This window comes from Larimichthys crocea, chromosome XVII (assembly GCF_000972845.2).
Source record: "Larimichthys crocea isolate SSNF chromosome XVII, L_crocea_2.0, whole genome shotgun sequence".
Taxonomy (NCBI): Eukaryota; Metazoa; Chordata; class Actinopteri; family Sciaenidae; genus Larimichthys; species Larimichthys crocea.
In genome coordinates this window covers 12,714,445-12,738,383 of record NC_040027.1, presented here as the reverse complement: position 1 = coordinate 12,738,383, position 23,939 = coordinate 12,714,445, and the positions used below count along the sequence as shown (strand labels likewise).

Sequence of the window (23,939 nt, the reverse complement as noted above, 5' to 3'; positions counted from 1 at the left end):
AGTGTTATAGTCACGTGGATGACGCTGCATGATAGCTGTAAGAAATGATCCCATAGAATCACCTCAGAATCCTCTGCATCAGTGCTTTTATTCATATTTAGGCTGAGCTACAGTAATAGCGACTCTCCAAAAAAAAAGGTCACACAGCTACAGCCAATATAAAGTGCTGCTGCTTGAGGTTTCACTGAGACAAGAAAGCTGAGTACGTAACTCTAAATAACAGATGTGGTTAGAAAAATAAATTTTACCTGAAAGGGCCAAAATATAACACTCATCTGCTCTCTGTGCTATGAACTCTTCAAACTGGGACTAGTTTGCTTAGTGATCAAAGCGAGAGGTAAGTTTTATTTATATAGTCCAAAATCACAATTTGCCTCAGGAGGCTTTACAGTACATAGTGTGTGAGACATAAAGAAAACAAAGCATGGTGAAGCAGCTTTAGGTCCCTGTATGTACCATATCTTCAAGTTTGTCCTGGATATAATGCACATACAGTACGGCAGTAGTACAGTAGTATGGCAATGTACACTAACTGTCTGCCCACCGTACATTAAGGCCACTGAGGATTAGCACAACCAAGTATATGCTATTTAAAGAAACGCATGTTTATATATTGCTTTTATTTTAGGCTTAATAACACTTCTTTTCTCTTAGATTGATGAATCTCTGCTGAGACTGCCAAACACTGTAATCACTGAATGTAAGAATGCAACAATGCAACAAAGTCATATGCATATAAAAAAGATGAGATTTGTGTCAAATATGCTGTTAATTATTTTTTCTTTAGTCAAGACAAGCAAATCATGGGATGATTATTTGAAAAAAAACAAAAAAAAACTAACAACATTCACTAATGACGGCGACATTTTCTTGAATTTCTAAGTTGGTCCGTATTATGTTTCATATGTTGAGTGTCTGTTTGTGGACAAATTGCTCATTGGTAAATAATGCCAAAACTTAATAACTGTGTTTCATATCACATATGCAGTATTTTTTTCTGTTTGAATGATTTGTATATTACAGCTGAAACTGAACCCAATGAATGTGCTTTATCTCTCTGCTGCACTCCCTATAAGAGACTTTGTACTCTGCAAATGAGGTGATACTTGTTCAAAAGATAAAAATGGAAATGCCATCCAAATACCCTACAACTGAAAGGAAATTAGCTCCCCCTGCTGGTTATTTCACATGGTTTCTCCTGAATGCACAATATATCAAAATAGATTAAAGTACACGTATGTGACAAATATGTATATGTGGCATTTATAAAACAGAAAAGCTGCCCCTGATAGATCCACGCTGACACACTCCAGTTCTTCACTGGTTATGATGAGGCTGAAAAACAAAATGAAAAACATAAACAGGTTATTTCAACATGACTGTGTCAATGTACAAAGCTCTATACTGGAAATAGCAACAAGTACTGAGCACGCACTGCAAATTTTGATTTATGATTTACAGTTTCATGTGTTGGTAAGTGCTCATAGTTTTTATTAGTTACCACCTAACCAATTTATTTATCCTGCTGTGCACTAATATGTTTAATTGCTCCAGAGATGTGCATACTAAATGTGTTAATAGCTCGTTTAATATCTGATATTAAATAATACCTAATATTCGCCTCTAGCTTTTCACTTCTTCTGCAGGTGCAGGTGCAGCTTCAGCTTTTTTCTTACATTCTTCACACACATGGTGGCATCTGTTGGGATAACATTCTGGTCAGTGACATGCATCATCATTATTTCATTTTCTTTAAAGCAGATGTGTTACAGCACAAAGATGTCAGATTATCCTGTTTAAATGGCTCATGATGTAAGATCAGTGCTCTGTAGAGGTACAGTAGGGAATCATTTGTCGGGGATTTTGGTTTAAATGTGTTCACCTGTGTCCATGACCAGGGTGTTTAGGTGGTCCAAAGCGACCTCCCTCAGACCAGGGTCCAAATCCTGGTCCAAATCCTGGTCCAAATCCTCCAAATCCGGGTCCTTCTCCAACACCAAGCTTCTGGAACTTGCTTCGACAAGTTCCAGCGTAAGATGCTTTCCCCACGAGAAAACCAAGGAGCCCAGCAACTGTAGAAGAAAAATCACAGTTAATAGTAGGGGTCAATGATTTCTGAGGGATTATTAAAAGGTACTGAGAAAAAACTATGATACACACCTGCTAGTTTTGGAAAGGGGCCAAATCGCTTTGATGCTTTCCAGACACCTGCATGGGGGGGAAAAATTGTATGATTACAAAAATGACTGCTTTATATTACGTTGTCATGACATCATGGAAGAAAAGGGTTTTGAATCACAGTACTTTACCATTGTAGATGAGACCACCGGTGACAGCCATGCTACCCACAGAGAGAGGAAGAGCTGAATAAAGAAACAAAGCAAATAAGACAATGGTCTGGAGCTGATCAAAGCCATACAATAAGATATATATTTATATATAAATAAAAGTGTTGAAGAATTAGAACAACGTTTATCTTATTACATGCAACTTATGCTGCAAACCAAGTGGTTTGACTGTTTAAACATGACAATTTGCTCCCCGCCCACGGCTCATTCATTGCCTGTCATGATTTAATCTGCCTGAACCTTGTCCTGTGAACTACAAAGTAAAACTCGACAACTCGTCCATCTAACTCCAGATAGGGGACTGGACTGACTTCTTTTTCAGGGGGTACTGTGTATGTTGCTGTGTCACGATTATGTAACTGCATAGTGAGAGTATACAAGGAGCAGCTGGATGTCAGCGAGTGGAAGGACATGTTAGAGGTTACTTATAGAAAAAGTGTTGACACATGAAACATGGATCATTCTCAGTTTGCAGAATCGTAATCGTAGCAGCTTACGCTTTCTGGCCATAAGTGTTTTCTGTCCTGTGTGCTGTTCACCACTGTATGTGAGTAGACTTCCACCGTACTACAGCTCTGGTCCGAGGGTGGTTGAGCTGTATGGGTGTGCATAACCGACATATCCCTAAATATGTTGTTAGTTTTGTTACACCTGTTTTAGCAGGTCATTTTTTAAAAGATACGGACAGAGATTTGGGTAAGCTGAAGGCACTCCCTGCCTCGCTCCACCCAACTTAAACCTGAAAAGGAGGTCAGCCATAGTTAAAATAACAATTCGCAGAATTCACCACAAAGTACGAAAAACAAGCGCGGCTGCTCTACCAACTGAGCTAAACACCGCCCTGATAAGAGGGAACTTTTAGAGGTCCCAGAATGAGACCAAAAGAGAAAAATGTAAACACACGCCCCTCCATTAACAGGACATTGATAAATGAGCCCTGCCCCAGTACTACTACTACTACAAAAGACTCACTCAATACATCTGCAAGACTGCACACAAGACAAACACGTGGTGTGGTCGAACCCATCATCTTTTGTCAGACCTCTTGGTTTCCTGGTTTGCTACAATAATAAAATTAGTAGAAGTGTGTGTGTGTGTGTAAATGTCTGGAAGACATTACCTCTATACCAGAAGCTCTCCTCTCTGCACTCTTTCCAAATCTTTCTCAAATCATCTCTGTGGACGTGATCACTGATGGGGCACTGAAACACACACAGGGCAGGTTAGAGGTCAGGTTATATCTGGATCACAATGACCCCATGATTACATCATTACAGTACAAATGTATATGTTGTCTCTTACCTTCCACCCCCCTTTCCCTGCTGCTGGACCAGTACCAGCTGCTGCTGCTGCTGCTGGTTCCTCTGTCTTCACCACTATAGTCTGCTCAGTTTCTGCAGAAGTCATGATGCAGGAGAGCCTCCAGGTATCTAGTTTAGACTTGTTCACCGTGTAAACCCAAAGAGAGTCACTCTCGTAGTCTGGAACACTTCCTCTGGCTTGGTGTCTGATATCTCTCTGGTTATAAACACTCCTCCTCTGGCTAAGCCCGCCCCCCTTTAAAAACACAGGCCTCTTTTGAAAATAAGACAAACAAGGAATTGGATTTAAAAAATTAAAAAATAAAATAAAAAACTCTTAAGATCTTAAAAATATAGAATTGGAAATGTAAAAGTTATATGTATATATTAAGGGAAATTACAATTTTCTAATCAGTGGTTATAAACCATTTTTTGACTTGACTTAAAACAATGTCATACAAAAATCCCTAACATTTTTCTATCTATGTATTGAGTCAAAAAAAAAAACTGTGTCATACAAAAATGTTGTATGCATAATAATACATTACAGGGTTCCCATTTAGACTCACCTCTGTACGCGATCTGCACCTCCACATACACGCCTTTATTTGAAGTAGTCTTTTCTTTTAAACCCATTGCTCAGCAGAAACAAGTACAGGTAAAGGTCATATATTTTACATGTGCAAATGAGCGCATTAGTCATACTGTAGATCTGTCTGTTGGAAAATTTTAACACTAGAGTGACCTTAAATAGACACAATCAGCCTTTTTTTTGTAGAAATTGTGATTCTGTGGTTTGTGTAGGTCTTGTGAAACATAATTTGTAACACACACACAGGTCATGTATACATATTAAGGTTACCCTGTCACTGCACACACAGTTTACCATATTAGCCTGAACCCCAAGACATTTTTTTAACTAAAATATAACTATTTCCATACTTAAAATGTATCTAAATGATATTTAATATGAGAATAAGTTGTAGACAATTAATTTCACAGCCTATTTTATTGAGCAGAGAAGTAAAGAGTACTAAAATATGTAGCCAAAGGTCAGGGACTGGTTGCGTTACAGAGATAGACTCATGGTTATTAGAAGTTGAGTCAAAGAATGGTTTATTACCTCTGATAATAAATGTGGTGATATCTCTAATACTGGCCTAGATTCACTGTCTTGTTTAAATAAATTTCAGCAGCATTACCCGGGTTCTTTGGTTAAAGAGCAAGCTCTCCCATTTCCAAACCATTCTTATTTTCTTGTATACAAAGCACACATTCTGAAGTGCCCGGTACTGTAAAATAATCATCTCCTAAGATCAAAAGTCAGCCTGTTTGAAGTAGGATAACTAGTGGCAGTTTGATTGCTGGTAATAAATGTATTGCTCTGTTGAAAGGGGCAGGTCCTCCCCCTGTCGCCATGTGGCTTGAAGAAATTACACATACATTGCATCAGAAAAAAATATGTTTAAGAAAAGCACACCCTTTTGATATGCGTGATGTGTGTGCAGACATGTATAATTTAATTTCTATGTCTCATGTGTGTAAATGTAAATGACCTTTTCTAAATATATTGTTTAAAACAATGAGTGGCAGTTAGGGGCAAAGCACAGCAACAGTCTCCAGTCCAGTCAACTACTAAATAAAATAAAAACATACTGTTAAAATTGTTACTCATTTCAATCAAGGGCCACGTAAAAATAATAATAATAAAAGAGCCACCTTTGAAAAACAACCTAAAGTTGAACATAAAGCGTTTGCTGATATTATTCATTAAGAATAATAGGCTTTAAACTTTATTTGTATCTTTAATTTTTTTTTACGGCACAGTATCGGACAACAATGATAATAAATTACTAGAGTTAGAAGAAGTAATCAGATACTTTACTTGACTAAAACTAGTAATACTAAGGTGCCTGGCCATTCACTGCTGAGTTTTTAGGTCCTGATCACTCCCTGTTACTTTTATCTGTGGTGCTTATTTACTGTACAGGTCTACTTTTACTGAAACTGTTCTTAAATTATGCTTTTTACACTATAGGTCTTAATTTTCCTTTTTATTTGTTTCGTTGTTGTAGTTTTATGCTTTTTACTCTTCTTCTAATCGCTAGTTTTTCATGCAACTGCTCTCTTACCTTAAGAACTGTTAGTTTTTGTCAACTTCTGTTTTTACTCTGCTCTGTGAAGCACTTTGGGCTACAATTCTGTATGAAAGGTGCGATATAAATATATAAAGTTGAAGTGGAAGTTTATACTGGACTGTAGAAATAATAATTTAGTATTGTGTAGTATTTCTACAGCTGGTCGTTTTGGGTCTGGATCTGTTTTACATACTCTTTGAGTAGATAATGTAAGATCTTAAGAACAATAATTCTTTATATACCATAGATCTCACTGTTTATACTGTTCATCCTGTTTATACTGCTGAATCCTTCTATATTTGCCATATTTATACTGTTTATAGCTTTTAGATTTGCCACATTGTTCTTAGATATCTTTTTAACTTGTATATATTTTTTATATCTTATATTTTATGTATATTGCTGTTTGTACCAGGGATATGAGGGAAACACCATTTCAGTTCTCTGTATGTCCAGTACACATGGCAGCACTGTCAATAAAGTTGACTTGACTTGAGTCGGAGTAAAACAACAACAACAACAACAACAACAACAACAACAACAACAACAATACACTCTGCTTCTGTAAACTGCTGCAATTAATATTGCCAATACAAAAGCAAACAGATATATTTGTGCAGGTGGTTAGTAATAATAGTTATATTAATGGAGTCACAGTGGTCTTATCGGCCATTTGCAGTGGTTTAACACAGCAGGCTGTTTCACCTTGAAGGTAAAACTAAAAACAGTGGTATTAAGGGGGACTGGTCTTTTGACTCTCCAACTCAAATATTACTTATTACAGTCTACTAGGTAACTTGTTGACTAGATATACAGCCCTAATCTTACTGATATTATTATTATTATTAACACATTGAGGACCAACAGGCAGCGTAGGTGCGTTTGAGTGTATCCGCTCGTTTTGAGTAATACCTGTGATTTACAGTCAGCTGACAAAGCAGCGCTCAACTTTCATACTGAGGCGTTCAGGAACAGGAGCCCTGCTCTAACACCAGAACAGGGACCCGGCACAGGTGAGCCTAAAACGAGACATAACTCACATTGCCAAATGCACCACCTCCACCAATCTCCGCCCGGGTGAGTTGACAGCGGACGAACAAACGAACCCAAACACCGGTGGAGGTCAACTTATGACCGAGCCGACCAATCAGATGCCATCGTGGGCTGGTTTCAAGGCTTGCACGAGGAAATTCTCACGATTGACGTGCTCGTAAAAACCTGTAGACCAATGAGATGCAGAGATAGCTCAGCCTGTTTGGGAACTCTGACCAATGGGATTCAAGCATAGGCGGGGTCTATTTGTTTTCCCGCCCTCTTGTAACATGACACCTCCGGCAGCCAATAGAAAGCGAGTATGGGCGGGAACCAAACGGGCTTAGGTCCAATCAGCGACCATAGGCGTGGTTTGCGTCGACAAGGCCCGCCTATTGGCCGGTCTGCGGACTTCCCACAGACAGTTGTATGTTTCATAAAAATGCACTCTGATGCGGCAAGTAAGTAGAAACGTTACAGAGAGCTTTTTCTGCATCAAATTACGAGTCTTCACGGATACTGCAGAGTTAGCCGTAGGAGCAAAGCAAACAAGACGCTTTGTGTTTTAGAAGGAAAGCCGTGCCTGTGTCGGGTTTGATGAGAGCTGGCTGTATCCGTGCTGTTTTCGCTGGGGCTCTTTGTATTTGCCACTGCTGCTGTCTTGGGCGACAACAAAGGGAGGATAGCTGGTGTAACTGTAGTTGTTTTGGGCATGCAGGAGGTTGAGTTTGACACAGGCAGTTTCCACCAACCCCTCCATGAAGTTATTCTTTTGTGCGGCGCTTAGCTGTGTTGGGAGCTGAACGCAGCCGACGTCGGGTAAATTCACAAGGCTTTTCGATGGTAATCGGGCGCGTTGTGAATTATAAATACATAATTACCCGGGGACGCACTGAGCGTCTCCGACTCCAACTTGGCACCAACGTGATGCCAGTGTATATAGGTCAGTTTTCTGGTCAACTGCGGACTAGTACAGAGAATGAAAATTGTGACGCAGTTGTGTAAAACATCTCTCATTGCCTTGCTGCAGTAGCAGCACTGTCCCCGGCCTTGCGGGGCACCTACAACCAGCTGCTGCTGCAAAACTGTCTGCGCAATGCTCATGTGCCGGTGAGCATATGATAGGAGATTATTTTTTTAAAAACAATGTAAAATGCATTCAATCAGTTGGGGTAAATGTTGAGGGGGTAAGAGGGGGTCTGAAAGAAGTAGTTGTTTTGTGAAGGCTTTGGGAGTTGTAGTTTAATAGCACAGCCGGAGCTTATCTTTCAATAGCCCCTTTGACGGAAATGGACTACAACGCCCATACTCCCAACTCTCTAGATACTTTGTAAACTCTGTGCAAGTTGCGCGTCTGCACTGCTATTTTAGGTATGCAGCTAGTGCTATCCGCTCGGCTGTGTGTGTATGTGTGTGTGTGTTTTGCCCGGTTTTTGGCCTCTACAAACACGCTACAAGCGTCCGTGTTTGATGACAGCTTTCGGACGGGGATGTGTACATGACATCTGGCGACAAGGTAGCATGCACGGTCAAAATGTTTTCGAGTTTGCATGTCTTTTTCGAGGAATGCAGAGAGTCACTCCCTCAGTCGTGTGAGAGGGTTTTCCTGTTGTCCTCTCAAACCCTGATGTAGAAATCAGACGAAGCCCTTGTAGAGTCTGTATCTTCATGTTGCTGCTGTTATGATGATGTCACCTTCTTGTACCCTTGTACCAAGTTTTGATCAGGAGCAGGAGCTTTGTGTGTGTGTGTGTTGTGCTTTTATTCTGAAATTTTCACGCTATCTTTATTTTTCTTTTTGTTGGAAATAGATTTTCAGCTGAATTCCCACTTGACTACACTGGCCAGCATCCATAAGATCCACCACACCTTGCACAGGCTGGTAAATACACATTGGCAGCTTGTGTATTTTTACATGTGTGCGAGCGTGTACACATATATCCTGCTCATAAGTGTGTGACATGTTTATATATATATATATATGTGTGTGTGTGTGTGTTTTGATAGAACCTGACAGAAGACGTTGGACAGGATAGCCACCCCTCAGGTAATAACAGCTGGTGCTTAGGTGTGAAACACTGACATGCCATGCATTAAACTCCGACTGCCGGCTCTTTGAGAGTGCATGCATGCTTGCAAGTTAGCCCCCCTTTTTCATTTGGTCTTTACTTCCTTTCTGTAGCTTGTTGCTCTAGAGCCATGCCTCCTAGGAAAAAGAGGAGACCCTCTGCTGGAGATGACATGTCAGCCAAGAAAATCCGCCAGGACAGGTGTGATATCTTTTTGATAAAGACCACCCCGGTGTCTTGTCCTACGCAGGAGCACTTTTAACAAGTATTTGCGTGCATGGTGTCTTTTTATTTTGCAGCCTTTCTTAAATCACACTGACTGCTCCTGTACTGTGCTTGCTGAGCTTGTGCGTGAAGCTTTCTTTTTCACCTGCAGCGTTTTCAGAAAACATGAAACATCACAAATCCGTGAGGAGGAGACATTTTCCAGTAAAAGATGCTTGGAGTGGTTCTATGAATATGCAGGTGAGGCATTTTAAGCGATCGCACCACGCACGTCATCATTGGTTTTCTGCACATTTAACCACTGATCGGTGGCGCAACATGTGCCAATTGATGCTCATGTGTGGCTTCACGCTTGCCTGTCTAAAATAGGTTGTGACGATGTGGTGGGCCCAGAGGGCATGGAGAAGTTCTGTGAGGACATTGGAGTGGAGCCAGAGAATGTAAGCAGATTTTTATTTTGCATTTTTGGTTCTTCTTTGCACAAGTCTTGCATCTACATGGTGTCAGTTTTCATGGCATACTCTCTTTTTGACTGCCACTCAAGCCAAGCAAGTCATTTTGACACCATTTTGGCACCGTGGTAACTGTGATGAGTCTCTCTTCAAAAAAAATAATCAATGTGCAGACCTAGTTTCACTCCTCCTCTGTTTCAAGGGTTATTGAGTTCAGTTGTTTTCTGTGTTCCACATGTAATAGATTTGTCATGTCAGCTGATAGATTAATAATAAGGACTGACACATCTTCTATTTAAGGATGTCTGCAGCTATAAAGGTTGTTGTTTGTGCCCAGGTGGTGATGTTGGTTCTGGCTTGGAAGCTGGACGCCCAGAGTATGGGATACTTCACCCTCCAGGAGTGGCTGAGAGGCATGGGCTCGCTGCAGTACGTCTACTTTTTCTCTCTCTTTTTTTTGTTTTTTTTTGCATGCTGTTTTCAAGACTGCTCTGTCTCTCTCTAGCCATGTCAGTCTAGAGTGCCCTTGGTGCTCAGTCGAATAGGCGTTGAAGTGTAGAGTCTGTCTAAGGCACTTTTCTGCTGTTACCAGGTGCGACTCCACAGAGAGGCTGAGGAACTCACTCGACTACCTGAGATCTGTCCTAAACGACAGCACCAGTTTTAAGCTCATTTATAGATATGCCTTTGATTTTGCTCGGGTGAGTCAAGCTAAATATTTTCTGTAGAGATGTTCACATGCGCACAGCAAAAAAAAAAAATTATTCAGTTCACTTAAATAAAAAAAAAATGCCCCTGGAGGAAACAGTTGTTGGCTAAGTGCACCTGATTACAATACTTGTAAGGTCTTATTCAAGCCAGTGTTCACACCTTACTTGCTGTTTTTGAATAGGTCAAGATCATTTTCCAGTTTTCACTTGGAGTGGGAAAGCACTTATTCAGTGTGTGTTGCCTAGTGACATAGCCCTGACTTTTCTCTCATGTAGACAATAAACTATGATTTCAGTCAGTGGTTCTCAACCTTTTTTAGAAGTGCAAACCCCCTGGAATGGCGTCCAACGACCTGATTATTATTATTATTATTATTATTATTATTATATAATATCACACATGAAAGCTATCAAACTTGCACACATAAGGTCCATTGCTTTGCCACAGACCGAACTAATCACTCTGGCTTTAAATGTTGTTTTTAGATTTTTTGAAATACCAGCATGTCTACTTTAGACCTAAAAGAACAATCATAAAAAAAATAACATTCTCCTATTACTGTGATAACTGGGCCATAGTATACAGCCTATAGTACATAGTGTTTTTTTGTCCCCTGTGTTGGATTTCATTTGTTGGTTAATATCACTGAGCTGCTTCCCAATCCACACTGCTTGCCACAATATTAGCTATTTTTTTATTTTATTCTCCACAATCAGTTGGCAGCCCCTCGGGCAGCTCCCATGCACAGATTGGGAACCACTGATCTAAAGAAAGCAACACACCCCTGATATAGTGAATGGAAAAATGGCACATGCTTCCACACTGTGATAACTGTTCAGCCTGTTTTGTGTATTAGGCTCATGTTTAGGATGTTACTTAAAGTGTAGTTGACATTTTGCGTAGATTTCATGAAGCTTTTGGTTATTTTGATTGGACAGGAAAAGGATCAGAGGAGTTTGGACTTGAACACAGCCAAGTGTATGCTGGGTCTTCTCCTGGGAAAGACGTGGCCTCTGTTTCCTGTGTTTAATCAGTTTTTAGAGGTAGGGGTCGTCAAATTTCCTCTAAAACATTCATGTTTTAAACAGCAGTGTATAAGATTTGAAAATCCTGTTTGACCTTGGCTAGGTTGATGAGACTAAATTTTCTTTGTTCTGTATTCATGTAAGGCATTTCTTTACTGTCCCTCAGCAATCCAAGTACAAAGTCATCAACAAAGACCAATGGTGCAATGTTTTAGAGTTCAGCAGGACAATCAACCTGGACCTCAGTAACTATGATGAGGATGGTGCCTGTAAGTGAACGCACATCTACACGTAAATGTGTCAACAGATCTTCACAAATCTAACCTCCTGTACTCTGGTCTTCCTTCCACCAGGGCCAGTTTTGTTGGACGAGTTTGTGGAATGGTACAAGGAAAGACAGATGTCATAGGCGCGGAGCAAAATGGAGAAATGGAAAAAATACAACTGTGACAACAACGACTATGAGAATCAACAAACAATAAGTAAACAATACAAAAATGGTAAAGCAGTGACAGTGGGTGCTTCCTGGTAGAGGAGGGGTTCGGACTGTGGGTGGGCTAGGGTGGGGGCACTGGGTTTGCAGCCTGGGGGCATGCTGCCCAGAGCGCGGAGGGCTGCCATTGTGGAGTTATGTTCCCTACCGAAGTTGCATAGTGGGCAAGCTTGCAGCAATCCCCAGTGGCATTGCTCTCTCTCACTGTGACATGTCATATTGCTGTCTGTGTTAGGATAACATGGTATCATACGTGGATGATGGAAGCAAAAATGGTATTGTGTGGGGGGACCACTCCTCACCCCTTGTCTTCAGCACAGAGAAACCAACAGAAGTGACCATTCATGCATTGTGTCTGAGTCTTAAACAGGGTCACTTTGACCTGGGCACATTTAAATATTATGTATCTGTGCAATGAACTTGAACTTGAGCTTTTCTGGACAGATGGCACTAACTATTGTTTGTCATATTTTGAGTTAGATAGAAGTTCTTCAAGAAGCACACTGTGTCAAATGGTTGATCGCAGGTTTCTGATGCCTGTGTTGTTTACTATTGATTTGTGCCAGTGATTTCTTTTATTTTTCTTTTTTCTCTCCCTCCAGTTTCTGTTCTCTCCTGCTGTTTTACTCCAGCTAATGCTATCAGTTTGCTCAACCCCCCCCTGCAAAGGCTTCAGACCTCATAACACCAAACAAATCAGCATTGCTGCTTACTAACTCTTATTACAGTACAGCGGTGAGCCACTAGTGCTCTGATCAGCATTTATTGGTCTGCTGACCAATTTATGTATCTACGTTGTGTAGGTAAGAGTATTATTGTGCCTCAACACATGGAAGTCACTTTGTGTGTCCCACACACATACCAACAAACCCAAATGTATATACATGTGTGAGAACACACATTCCACACACATACACACACACACACACATAACACACACAGAGTGGTCAGGGATTATTTCAGGATGAATTCAGACTGTTTGGGCTGTGTTATAAGTTGACATAGAGCTAGTTGGTGTCCATTTTGTCTCGATATGTGACATCTGTTTTGTCCTCCTTAGTCCACTGATAGTTTCAGGTCTCCTCTTACTAGTAGCATCTCTCCCAACACTGACAGTGTTAATATAACTACAGTGGAAGACCAGTGACCCTCTCAGGACGAGGTCCTTTAAAGCTTGAGTAGAAAGGTAGGTTTGTTGAAAGCATTGCTTTGTACCACCCATAGGATCTAATTAAATCAACGGACACTGACAGTTTGGAGCTGTGTGATGATGCTATGCTGTTCTTTTTCGCCTAGTATACTGTTCTTGTAACACATGTATAAATTTTTGTCTTTGGCTGTGGTGTGATGCTGAAATGTCAGATTTAATATTTGCATGCATGCTCCCAACAGAGCCTTTTGTGAATGGATGAGATTTTTTGAAAACATTTTTCCAAACGCGTTTTTTTTGTTTTGTACAGGATTTTGTGCAAGTGTTTTGTGCTTAATTTTTGATATTCACGATCATGTTATCTTAATTCTGATGAACAACATGATTGTGTCTATTAAGACCTGGAACACACCTGTAACCTCACGGTGGAACAGGAGTTCCCTCCTGCATTTACCCCCCCCTCAACATACACATCAATACACATGCTGTTAAGGTAGCTGTAGCCATTATACAGAATCTAATTTTAATTTATTGGAAGAGGGTTTTTTTGTTTTGTTACTTTTACACCACAGTCATGATAAACATGAAATGTCCATTGGAATCTGTTGTGAAGATGACATACATCAGCTCTCATGTCATTGAACTCCACTGCAGCTGAACTATATGAAATTAAATCATTCATTTCATCATTACAATGCTTCAACCATCAGCATAACATCTTAGATTGAAGTAGTTGTTGGATTGCTTACCAAATACTGTGTAGAGATTAATGTTTTAGTATTCTCCCATGACAATGCAGGAGGATGAACACCCTTGTCCCAACTGTATATATGTATGTAAACTATGTAAGTGTCTATATGTCTGTTTTCACTATAACCTATGTCTATATACATAAATAAAAGGGTTTATTAACTTACTGGCTTATAATTGGGTTCTTTAGAAACATTAAGTATCATCAGGAATACATGCCGTGTCATTATTTAGATGTACCCATCACTATAAATGAGGATGCATTATATTGTTCATAGATATGGTTTTATTACAGTCTGTTAGTATAATAAGTATATTAATAATACATAAACATGAAGATGGGATGGAATCTTGTTTCAAGATTGATTATGAGAAGACATCTTTGATTTGTTTTTAAGCAATATACAGAAATAAGACAAATGTTAAAGATTAAACATCTCCTCTATTGCACTCACAGTTCCACACAATAAGTTATTCGTATTTATATTTCATTTCAAGGTTAATATGTATAAAATAGAATAAAATTCATACGTTTCTGTATGTCCCTGGCTAATTAAAGAGCAAACTATGCCACCAATTAGCTTGTTTTATCAGTATTTAGGATGCTGCGACATCTCTATCAAACATAACTAATGTTCGGGGAGTCAAAGTTGACTGCCGGGTTTTGTGATGTTACTGAAGAAGGATCAGATGTTTCTGTGTTTCTGCTCTGTTGCAGATAGGATCCAGTGCCCTCCAACCCTTGTTTCTTACTGCTCTGTAAAGACCCCCATGTGAGCTCTACTGCCTCATCTGGTGGTGGTGTTGCTGGAATAGGAGGTGGAGTGTCATGGCTCTTGTAGTGGGGAATATCATGCAACAGATCCAGTGTAGAGTATGTAGAAGAAGTATGTAGTCGTGTTAGTGGCTGTTTCGCCAGCGGCTTGATGTCTTCCTCAGATTTTGCATAGTTAAAACTGGTGTCAACTTGTGGATCATGGTTGTCAAATAGAAAAGATTCATCTTGTGTGTCCCATTGTTGTCTCTGAGATGACATGGCTTTTATGGCACTGAGACCTTTCCTTTCCCTCTTTTGCTCAGATATAGATATAGCCCTCAAAATCTCATTTGTGCTGCCAGGTGAGTTGTCAACCTCGTCAAAAGCTCTGCTGGATGCATGAGAAACGTAATTGGCACTAAGAGATGAGTTGGAAGAGTCAGGGAGTGTTGGGAGTTCTGGCTCTGCAGGTGGAGGCTGCTGTGGAGTTGATAAACCTATATCCAGGTTTCTCCTCTGACTGGAGATAGATGGGTCAGTCCACCTTATCTCTGGGGGCACGTCCACATTTATGGTGTGTCTAGACTGCTTCATCCTTTTCCTTATTACATCATTAAAGGTCATACTAGAAACTCTTGTTGGGGCAAGAGATGGATTCCTGTCTCCCATACTATGGGATGGACCTTGTACAGTTACCAGTTCAGCCCGTGTTTGTCTTTTGTTTTCCTGGTCTATTGTCGGGTCACTGTCAGAAAAAGAATTACTCAGTGGTGATGAAGGTTTGAAAATTGAACGTTTATAAGTGATTAGAGAGTCATTCTCTGTCAATCCTGACAGATCTAAGTCAGGTGGTGGTGATGAGGGCAGCTTTGATGGTTCATGTTTATCCGGTGTGATATTAAGACGCTTTCTGAAGCGGGAGATGCCAAGATTCATCGTGCTCCACCGTGCCTCAAGTTCTGAATTTATCTCTGGTGGTGTGTTGATGCTGCCACTTGTTTTTTCATCCCTCATCTGATCTGTAATAACTTGATATTTTTCTAATTTGATTTTATCGTCTGTCTTTGGACTGCTTGAAATTAGAGTACCAAAACCAGTGTGTTTGATTGTTGTTGGGGAGTTGTGTAAATCTTCCATCTTGTTTGTGTTGTTTGTTGTTTCATCCTCACTGTCACTACTAGAAGATGAATCAGAAAGTTGTGATGGTGCTTTGATATCTAGGCGCTTCTTTACGCCATTAGTATTAGCAAGATCTACAGCACTCCACAGTGTTTCTGGATCTTGACTTACTGCAATGCCCACCTTGCCTGGCTTCTGCTTCTCTATGTGACCTGTTTCATCCTCACTGTCACTGCTACTAGAAGATGAATCAGACGGTTGTGATGGTACTTTGATATCTAGACGCTTCTTAATGTGAGTAATATCACCAAGATCTACAGCAGGCCACTGTTTTTCTGAATCCCTACTCACTGTTTGAGATTCTTGAAATGGAAACTTTGAAATTCCCACTAACTCTGGTCTTTCCTTCTTTGCGTGGTGTGTTGTTTCATCCTCACTGTCACCACTACTAGATGATGAATCAGAAGGTTGTGACGGTGCTTTGATATCTAGACGCTTCTTGATGGGTGTAGTACGCTCAAGATCTAGAAGAGGCCACTGTGTTTGTGGGTCAGGACTTGAAGTTTGAGATACTTTAGGTGGAAGCCTCTTCATGTAAGTCTCCCCTTGCTCCTGTTTCTTTATCTGGTTTGTTGTTTCATCCTCACTGTCACTACTACTAGAAGATGAATCAGAAGGTTGTGATGATACTTTGATATCTAGACGCTTCTTGATGCGAGTAACATTAGCAAGATTGACAGCAGGCCACTGTTTTTCTGAATCCTGACTCACTGTTTGAGATTCTTGAAATGGAAACTTTGAAATTCCCACTAACTCTGGCCTCTCCTTCTTTGCATGGTGTGCTGTTTCATCCTCACTGTCACTACTAGATGATGAATCAGAAGGTTGTGATGGTGCTTTGATATCTAGATGCTTTTTGACAGGTGTAGTACGCTCAAGATCTAAAAGAGGCCACTGTGTTTGTGGGTCAGGACTTGAAGTTTGAGATACTTTAGGTGGACGCCTCTCCATGTAAGTCTCCCCTTGCTCCTGTTTCTTTATCTGGTTTGTTGTTTGATCCTCACTGTCACTACTACTAGAAGATGAATCAGAAGGTTGTGATGATACTTTGATATCTAGACGCTTCTTGATGCGAGTAACATTAGCAAGACTGACAGCAGGCCACTGTTTTTCTGAATCCTGACTCACTGTTTGAGATTCTTTAAATGGAAGCTTTGAAATTCCCACTAACTCTGGCCTTTCCTTCTTTGTGTGGTGTGCTGTTTCATCCTCACTGTCACTACTACTAGAAGATGAATCAGAAGGTTGTGATGGTGCTTTGATATCTAGACGCTTCTTGATGGGTGTAGTACGCTCAAGATCGAGAAGAGGCCACTGTGTTTGTGGGTCAGGACTTGAAGTTTGAGATACTTGAGGTGGAAGCATCTCCATCAATGTCTCCCCTTGCTCCTGTTTCTTTATTTGATTTGTTGTTTCATCCTCACTGTCACTACTACTAGAAGAGAAATCAGAAGGTTGTGATGATACTTTAAAATCTAGACGCTTCTTGATGCGAGTAATATTAGCAAGATTGACAGCAGGCCACTGTTTCTCTGAATCCTGACTCACTGTTTGGGATTCTTGAAATGGAAGCTTTGAAATTCCCACCAACTCTGGCCTTTCCTTCTTTGTGTGGTGTGTTGTTTCATCCTCACTGTCACTACTACTAGAAGATGAATCAGAAGGTTGTGATGGTGCTTTGATATCTAGTCGCTTCTTGATGCTTGTAGTATGCTCAAGATCTAGAAGAGGCCACTGTGTTTGTGAGTCAGGACTTGAAGTTTGAGATACTTGAGGTGGAAGCCTCTCCGTCCATGTCTCCCCTTGCTCCTGTTTCTTTATCTGGTTTGTTTCATCCTCACTGTCACTACTACTAGAAGAGGAATCAGAAGGTGATGGTGCTTTGAACGCTACACGCTTCATAGTGCGTGGAATACGGTCAAGATATAGGGTAGGCTTCTGTTTGTCTTCCTCATCACTGTCACTGGAAGAAGAGGAAAAGGAGTGTCTTGGTCTCTGTACATCTGAAGTGGGTGCCACCTGTCTTTTTATCTGGTTGGTTGTTTCAACATTACTTCCACTACTAGATGATGAATCAGAAGCCAGTGATGGTGCTTTGATATCTTGATTCCTGTTGACATGTGTAGTATGCTCAAGGTCCACCTTCCCAGGTTCTTGCTTCACTGTGTGGTGTGTTATTTCATTATCTGTGTCACTACTGGAAGATGAATCAGTAGGTGGCGATGGGGCTCTGATATGGTTTACAGGTTGATACTCTTTAACTGGGAGCCCTGCCATGACCTTTGTGCTTGGCGTTGTTGTTTCTTGTTTGACTGTGTAGTCTTCTACATCACTGTCACTGGAGGAAGAGGAAGAGGGGTGTCTTGGTCTCTGTACATCTGAAGTGGGTGCCACATGTCTGTTTATCTGGTTGGTTGTTTCAACATCACTTCCACTACTAGATGATGAATCAGAAGCCAGTGATGGTGCTTTGATATCTTGACCCTTGTTGACACGTGTAGTATGCTCAAGGTCCACCTTCCCAGGTTCTTGCTTCACTGCGTGGTGTGTTATTTCATCGTCGGTGTCACAGCTGGAAGATGAATCAGTAGGTAGTGATGGGGCTCTGATATGGCTTACAGGGTGATACTCTTTAATTGGAAGCCCTGCCATGTCCTTTGTGCTTGGTGTTGTCGTTTCTTTTTTGACTGCGTAGTCTTCTACATCACTGTCACTGGAAGAAGAGGAAGAGGGGGGTCTTGGTCTCTGTACATCTGAAGTGGGTGCCACATGTCTGTTTATCTGGTTGGTTGTTTCAACATCACTTCCACTACTAGATGATGAATCAGAAGCCAGTGCCGGTGCTTTGATATCTTGACCCTTGTTGACACGTGTAGTATGCTCAAAGTCCACCTCCCCAAGTTCTTGCTTCACTTCTTGTTTGACTGTGTTGTCATTTTCATCACTGTCACTGGAAGAAGAGGAAGAGGAGTGTTTTGCATGCCTTTGTGTGTCATAATTTTCTGCAGGTTTATTAGGATCCGTTCCTATATCCTCCTCTAGGTATGGGTTCACAGTGTATGACGTAGGTTCATTCTCACTAACAAAGGAGCTGGAGCTGGACATATCATCCCTCTGTGTATCTGAAGTGAGTGCCAGAATCGGTTTTGAATTTTTAAAAGAACCACCAACACTGCTGGACCTTGCAGACGCACTTCGAACAGAGTCACTAAATTCAAATTGTTCTCCACTCTCCTGCCACAAATCAGGGTCTGTTAGGCTTAGGTCCTTTGCATGTGGTGACCAATCTGCAAATGGCTCAGAAGATCCAGGTATTTCTTCTCTAGAAATTTGTGACACCAGTGAATCAGCTCTCTGCTGAACAGAGCCCTCTGCCAGCTGAGGAGATTTGGGTGCTGTGTGGTCTCTCTGGTTCGTATGGTCTCCAGATGATAATGAAGAATCTGAGCATGAAGATGAGCGTCTCCTGTTTTCTAGCTCATCAGGGTCTGGGATGTGTTCAAACTCTGTTATGTGTGTTCGACCATCTCTCTGGTTCTCCTCTGAACTCCTCCGAGCTTCATATTCATCATTATTGATGCTTTCCTGGACATTACCGGCTACAGTATCATAATAGCTGCTTTCTCTAGAGTCTTCTGTGCTAAATGTGACTCTCCTTTCCCTGTAAGTGATTACCACTTCTGGGTCGTCACCATTGACGAAAGCCTCATTGTCATATTGTCTTTGATCAACAGGTGGGACAGAATTGGTTTCATGGGAGCTTTTCTTCTTGGCGACCCTTTTCCAAAGATTATCTACACAAGGTCTTGCAAGGACTCCAAGGACAAAGGCTATCAGGAATGTGAACAAAATGGACAGACACACGGCCAGAGCCAAGTCAGATGAGGTAGTTGTAGCTGGGGTAGTCTGATTAATTTTTTGGCCGATCCTATTTGGGGTGTCTTGTGAGATTATTTGTTGGCTGGTTCTGGGTAAACTTCTAGTTTTTCTACTTGCACCTCCTATTTTACTGATTTGTAGGTTAAAAACAGACACAACTTTGTGTTCTTCAGACACACACACATATAGTCCTGTATCTTTCTCTGTGATGTCATTGACGAGTAGACCAGCCTGAGGTTGGCTCACAGATGCTTGGCCACTGGGTGTCCACCACATTGAATCTACAAAAAAGACAATATTGACATGCAGTTTGACTGAGCTACATTGTTATATACTGTATGCATTAAATTACATTACACTTTTTTGACCGTGTTACCTTGTGCAGCGCAAGACAGCAGTATTTCAGAGCCACGGTAAACCGTCACATCTTGGTGGAGCTCTGGTCTGTTGTCAGTGTTGAAACAGTTGAGGTCATCCTCCTCCAACTGCAGCAGGTCTCTGCCAGAGAGGATGGAGGGGGACGCACACACCACACTCCAGGGCTTCAGGCTTCTGCTGCTGTCGTAAGCCATCCACCTTCTTAGACCACGCATACTGCAATCACACTGCCACCTGTTTTCACTCAGCCTAACATCTGCCCCGATGTTACGCAGAGAAAGGTACATCAAGGGATGGAGACTGGTCAACATGTTGAAGCTCAGATCAAGGACCTTTGAGGGGGACACAATATGGACATACAGCAGATGTTGAGATATGTGACTTGATTGTTTAATATTCTCGATTTGAAAGGTACATTATCTTTTAATTATAGAATATTTATTTGAAAATAAAAGATGAATAAATAAGGTATGGCATTACAAGTTTATTGTTTGATTACTGAATTTTCTGTGCATGTTAGTTTCAAAAACAAGCATTACCCGGAGCTGGGCTAAATCCTGGAACATCTGTGGATGAAGCGTGGTGATGAGGTTATGTTGTAGGTGTAGCTCTGTTAGCTGCTGAAGGTGGCTAAGGTCTTCTGGTTGTAGAGTTGAGATTTTATTGAAGGAGAGCTGCAGAACCTGCAACAACTCGCTACCTTCCAGACCTGGATTACAGAAAACACAAGCTGTAATTAGAACTCAACAGGAGCCATAATGGGGTGTCTACTGAAGGGAGCAAGGAATGTACCATGTGACACCATTTTCCAGTGTTAATAACAGAGGTCAGTCTGTCTTTTCTTCTCAGTCCTGTACTGCTTGGTGAAAAAACTCTATATGAAGTTGGTTTGTTTGCAGTACTGCAGTGTTTTTAATGGTGAGATTAAATAATGTAACTGCATGCCTCTCTCTCCCTCTCTTTCTTTCTCTCACTGGACTTCTCTATAGGCCTAGTGAATAGTATAAAATGCCTGAATTTGCACACCCCTTCCCGAGAATATGAATCCGAATTCTTCTGGTTTATTTTGACTGTGGACACTCTCAGAATATGACTAATTATGGGCTGAGATTTTTTTTTGCGGTGCTCATTCTCCCCTGCTGTCTCCCCCTTTTCACTAGCCAGAGACAATCTCCCAGAGACTGCTGGGCTGAAGTAAGCCACTGTGGGTCTGTGCTTCATTAGAGAGGCACCGAGGGTTCTGTGAGCTGAATACCAAACAGGAAAGAAGTCTATGACTGTCAACACAGCTCTTGCTAAGTAAATGGGCTGTCCACACATGCTTAAAAAACCCCACAGTGAATACATTTCTTCGAAACACACATATGATCAACCAAGCAAGAAGGAATTCTGTGAAATAACATGATGCAGGGGAAAATGTAAAAGTTGTACTGCATGTTTACACCTTTCTTTGAGCCACTGGAATGTCAATAAAAACTGTGACTGGCTGAAGGGTGTGCAGTGTGATTACCTTGGGAGGTTTAATCATTTCCGAGTGGAGCAAAGTGCTAAAGATAAGGGATATCTATAAAATCATTTCGACAATAACAGCAATGCACACAGCTCATAGATCTTATTCTACTGTATAGATGAATTAGCAGACCTCAGGCTACTTTTTTAGACTGAATTTGGCAAACAATATGCCTACGAGGTGGACCTATCTTTCAGGTCTGACTCATGGACATTTCTCAACAACACCCCAGAGGGCAATTAAAGGTGTGCATCATGTCGACTGTGCAACTTCACTATCAGATACAGGTTTAAATCTCCCACCCACACACGCACACACCCAAAAAGTTTTTTAAAAAGAGACATTCAAGGGTAGTTTCAGACCTATCTAGTGGGTCAGAAGATAAATCACAAAAGGAAAGACCTGATAAGTCAACTTCTACCCATCCATTATCTGTAACTGCTTATCCTCATTAGGGTCATGGTGGGGCTAGAGCCTATCCCAGGTGACTGACAGCTGAGAGGCAGGGTACACCCTGGACAGCCTATCACTAGGCACATAGCGTCAAATACCCACCACCAATTTACTCGGTAGAGATTCACCAATTAACCTGTTAAGTGCATGTCTTTGGACTTTGGGAGAAAGCTGGAGTACCCAGAAAGAAACTGGGCAGACACCAGGGGGAACATACAAATTCCACACAGAAAGGCTTGAACCAGAAACCTTCTTGCTGTGAGGCGACAGTGCTAACCACCTTCCCGCAACTTCCCATCCCTAATCTAATACTGAAATATTGGACTCTTTAGAAAAAACATGGAACATTTATTCAGATGACACAAACATCAGGCAAAAACTCTTAACTCATACACTTCTGACACTTCTGGCTCGGAGGTCACAAGTAGACCTTGAAATTACAATATTAAACACATCAATAATAATTCAATAATATAACACTAGTGGAGGCAATTCTGCCATTTTTTGCCAATACTGCTGTATTTTTTTTAACATATATTTAAGGTGAGCCATCTACCTGTAATGACCATTTTATACGGTTTTATAGCAACTTTTACTGAACTAAATGATCTGATCGGTTGATAAGGGCAATCCAAGTTTGATCTCATTAAAATTCATCAGATCAAAATGCCTAAATAAAAGATTATTGAGTTTAGGTTCAGACACTCTACTTTCAGGCAGTGAATATATAGATAAGAGCTGATATGGAAGTTTCCAAGAGTAATATATAATAATAATGTGAGCATGAGAAGACACCATTGCAAGATATCTATCCAAACTTGCCACAGTGGTGCTGATTCTAAATACATTTTAATACATTTACACTTTCTTTATGCTGATCTCACTAGAAGAAATGATTATTGTGCTGTTCATGCACTCTCACAGTATTTTATATATGGCTGTATTGCACTGACTCACCCTCTGGGAGTTGCTCAAGATGATTCCTCTCAACAGATAGCAGCTGCAGAGTGGGGGCCCAAGATACACATCCCCGTCTACTCCAAGGTCTCAAGCGATGTCTACCTCTATCATAACGGCCTCCCAGGTTTCTCTCTATGCAGAGAGACAAGCGTGTGATACTGTTGTTTCCCAGCCATACATTCCTGAGGTTATAATGCGGTCGGTCGAGTGTTACAGAGCCAAGGAGGTTGTGAGACAAGTCTAAGTCGGTGACAGAGTCTTGGATGCCTTGAGGCACCAGGGATAGGCTGGAGGAGGAACAGTTCAACAGGGGAGCACTCTGGCAGGTGCAAGGCTCTGGGCAGGCAGGTACTGGAGAGGAGCAATGGAGCCCCGAGGAGACAAGAAGCAGCACAGTGGCCAAGAACGGCCGCTGTGCTACTGCCATCACAACCCGCCCTGAAGGTACAGATAGATGAGGGATGACAGTTAGCAGATTCACTCAAAAAATAGAAAGTAAGATACATTTTATTATGAGGATGTGTTGTATGAAAGACAGACTATGTCTTAATATAATCATTACTAAATCAGTCTACAAAAACACATTTATCACTCTTCTTTAGTCAGTAACCTATTAAATTAAAATAAATCTGCAATGATACAGTAAATTAACTAAAAAGGTCAAACTTACCTATGTATCCACTCTTTCTTCAAGCTGACAGGAGAACTTGTGACTGTCGTTTCACACCCGGATTGCTTTCTGCGTATTAACCTTCTCCAGTAGTTCTGATCAAAGTCTGAAGAGTATTTCGCTGCGTCTAGGTTAACATGCCCCTTCACAGACATGCTATTCAGTGATTCATTCAATCATTTACACGCCCCGGTTAATGTCTTACTGTCTTTGTTTTCCTCCTCACATATGATAGATAATCATCACCGATCCTCAAAGTTTATGGCAGAGAGAACCATGCCCCCTCTGCACATTAGATAATAAAACAGCATAATGACACACAGCATTCCTTTCTGATTTCTGATGGCCGTGTAGACGCTTGAGAGATGAACTGAAACCAGTGATAAGAAGTTTCACATGGCGACATGTTTCTTTATTGAAACAAACATAGCAATGAAATGTTGGACAACTTTTCAAATG

At 41.0% G+C, this 23,939-nt stretch overlaps 4 protein-coding genes across 8 annotated transcripts; 1 reads left to right on the top strand and 3 right to left on the bottom strand.

Moving 5' to 3' along the window:
- Positions 1-242: 242 nt before the first annotated feature.
- On the bottom strand, positions 243-6,944 carry ociad2 (OCIA domain containing 2). Of its 3 annotated transcripts, none has more exons than XM_027289873.1 (8): positions 6,828-6,944; positions 3,651-3,926; positions 3,469-3,550; positions 2,310-2,363; positions 2,161-2,208; positions 1,883-2,072; positions 1,611-1,699; positions 243-1,335 (listed from the first exon to the last, which is right to left on the bottom strand). In XM_027289873.1, the coding sequence occupies exons 2-7, from the start codon at positions 3,753-3,755 to the stop codon at positions 1,624-1,626; spliced, it is 555 nt and encodes a 184-aa protein (XP_027145674.1). In that variant the 5' UTR covers positions 3,756-3,926; positions 6,828-6,944; the 3' UTR covers positions 243-1,335; positions 1,611-1,623. The 3 variants fall into 3 exon arrangements, with proteins under 3 accessions (XP_027145674.1, XP_010729301.2, XP_027145673.1); XM_010730999.3 differs by having other exon boundaries at positions 3,651-3,923; XM_027289872.1 differs by having other exon boundaries at positions 3,651-3,905.
- A 258-nt stretch (positions 6,945-7,202) lies between these two features.
- On the top strand, positions 7,203-13,411 carry dcun1d4 (DCN1, defective in cullin neddylation 1, domain containing 4 (S. cerevisiae)). 3 transcript variants are annotated; one of them, XM_010731001.3, is made up of 11 exons: positions 7,203-7,280; positions 8,631-8,701; positions 8,827-8,866; positions 9,002-9,089; positions 9,265-9,353; positions 9,483-9,553; positions 9,903-9,994; positions 10,158-10,266; positions 11,215-11,319; positions 11,468-11,570; positions 11,655-13,411. In XM_010731001.3, exons 1-11 carry the CDS (start codon positions 7,262-7,264, stop codon positions 11,708-11,710), a joined length of 843 nt encoding a protein of 280 aa, XP_010729303.1. In that variant the 5' UTR covers positions 7,203-7,261; the 3' UTR covers positions 11,711-13,411. The 3 variants fall into 3 exon arrangements, with proteins under 3 accessions (XP_010729303.1, XP_027145842.1, XP_010729302.3); XM_027290041.1 differs by lacking the exon at positions 7,203-7,280 and adding an exon at positions 7,291-7,762; XM_010731000.3 differs by lacking the exon at positions 7,203-7,280 and adding an exon at positions 7,769-8,335.
- A 570-nt stretch (positions 13,412-13,981) lies between these two features.
- Positions 13,982-19,358, bottom strand: LOC109142921 (microtubule-associated protein futsch-like). The gene is made up of 2 exons (XM_027290040.1): positions 16,414-19,358; positions 13,982-16,200 (listed from the first exon to the last, which is right to left on the bottom strand). The coding sequence occupies exons 1-2, from the start codon at positions 18,733-18,735 to the stop codon at positions 14,314-14,316; spliced, it is 4,209 nt and encodes a 1,402-aa protein (XP_027145841.1). The 5' UTR covers positions 18,736-19,358; the 3' UTR covers positions 13,982-14,313.
- A 6-nt stretch (positions 19,359-19,364) lies between these two features.
- lrrc66 (leucine rich repeat containing 66) lies at positions 19,365-23,792 on the bottom strand. Its single transcript, XM_019278287.2, has 4 exons — positions 23,481-23,792; positions 22,808-23,248; positions 20,427-20,596; positions 19,365-20,219 (listed from the first exon to the last, which is right to left on the bottom strand). Exons 2-4 carry the CDS (start codon positions 23,235-23,237, stop codon positions 19,863-19,865), a joined length of 957 nt encoding a protein of 318 aa, XP_019133832.1. The 5' UTR covers positions 23,238-23,248; positions 23,481-23,792; the 3' UTR covers positions 19,365-19,862.
- Between the last annotated feature and the right edge of the window lie 147 nt (positions 23,793-23,939).

What these genes read in the sequence shown, in the direction of transcription:
- lrrc66 (XM_019278287.2), bottom strand. Translation starts at nt 23,237, where the DNA reads ATGGCAGTAGCACAGCGGCCGTTCTTGGCCACTGTGCTGCTTCTTGTC. An exon ending in TCTTGAGCAACTCCCAGAGG is followed by an intron (nt 20,597 to 22,807) that starts GTGAGTCAGTGC and finishes TCTGTAATCCAG; the next exon opens with GTCTGGAAGGTAGCGAGTTG. An exon ending in AGGATTTAGCCCAGCTCCGG is followed by an intron (nt 20,220 to 20,426) that starts GTAATGCTTGTT and finishes TCCCCCTCAAAG; the next exon opens with GTCCTTGATCTGAGCTTCAA.
- dcun1d4 (XM_010731000.3), top strand. Translation starts at nt 8,227, where the DNA reads ATGTGTGTGTGTGTTTTGCCCGGTTTTTGGCCTCTACAAACACGCTAC. An exon ending in ACATGACATCTGGCGACAAG is followed by an intron (nt 8,336 to 8,630) that starts GTAGCATGCACG and finishes TGTTGGAAATAG; the next exon opens with ATTTTCAGCTGAATTCCCAC. An exon ending in AGAGGCATGGGCTCGCTGCA is followed by an intron (nt 9,995 to 10,157) that starts GTACGTCTACTT and finishes TGCTGTTACCAG; the next exon opens with GTGCGACTCCACAGAGAGGC.
- LOC109142921 (XM_027290040.1), bottom strand. Translation starts at nt 18,735, where the DNA reads ATGTCCAGCTCCAGCTCCTTTGTTAGTGAGAATGAACCTACGTCATAC. An exon ending in GTGACAGTGAGGATGAAACA is followed by an intron (nt 16,201 to 16,413) that starts GCACACCATGCA and finishes GATGAAACAACA; the next exon opens with AACCAGATAAAGAAACAGGA.
- ociad2 (XM_027289873.1), bottom strand. Translation starts at nt 3,755, where the DNA reads ATGACTTCTGCAGAAACTGAGCAGACTATAGTGGTGAAGACAGAGGAA. An exon ending in CAGGGAAAGGGGGGTGGAAG is followed by an intron (nt 3,551 to 3,650) that starts GTAAGAGACAAC and finishes TGTGTGTTTCAG; the next exon opens with TGCCCCATCAGTGATCACGT. An exon ending in CCCCTTTCCAAAACTAGCAG is followed by an intron (nt 2,073 to 2,160) that starts GTGTGTATCATA and finishes TTTCTTCTACAG; the next exon opens with TTGCTGGGCTCCTTGGTTTT.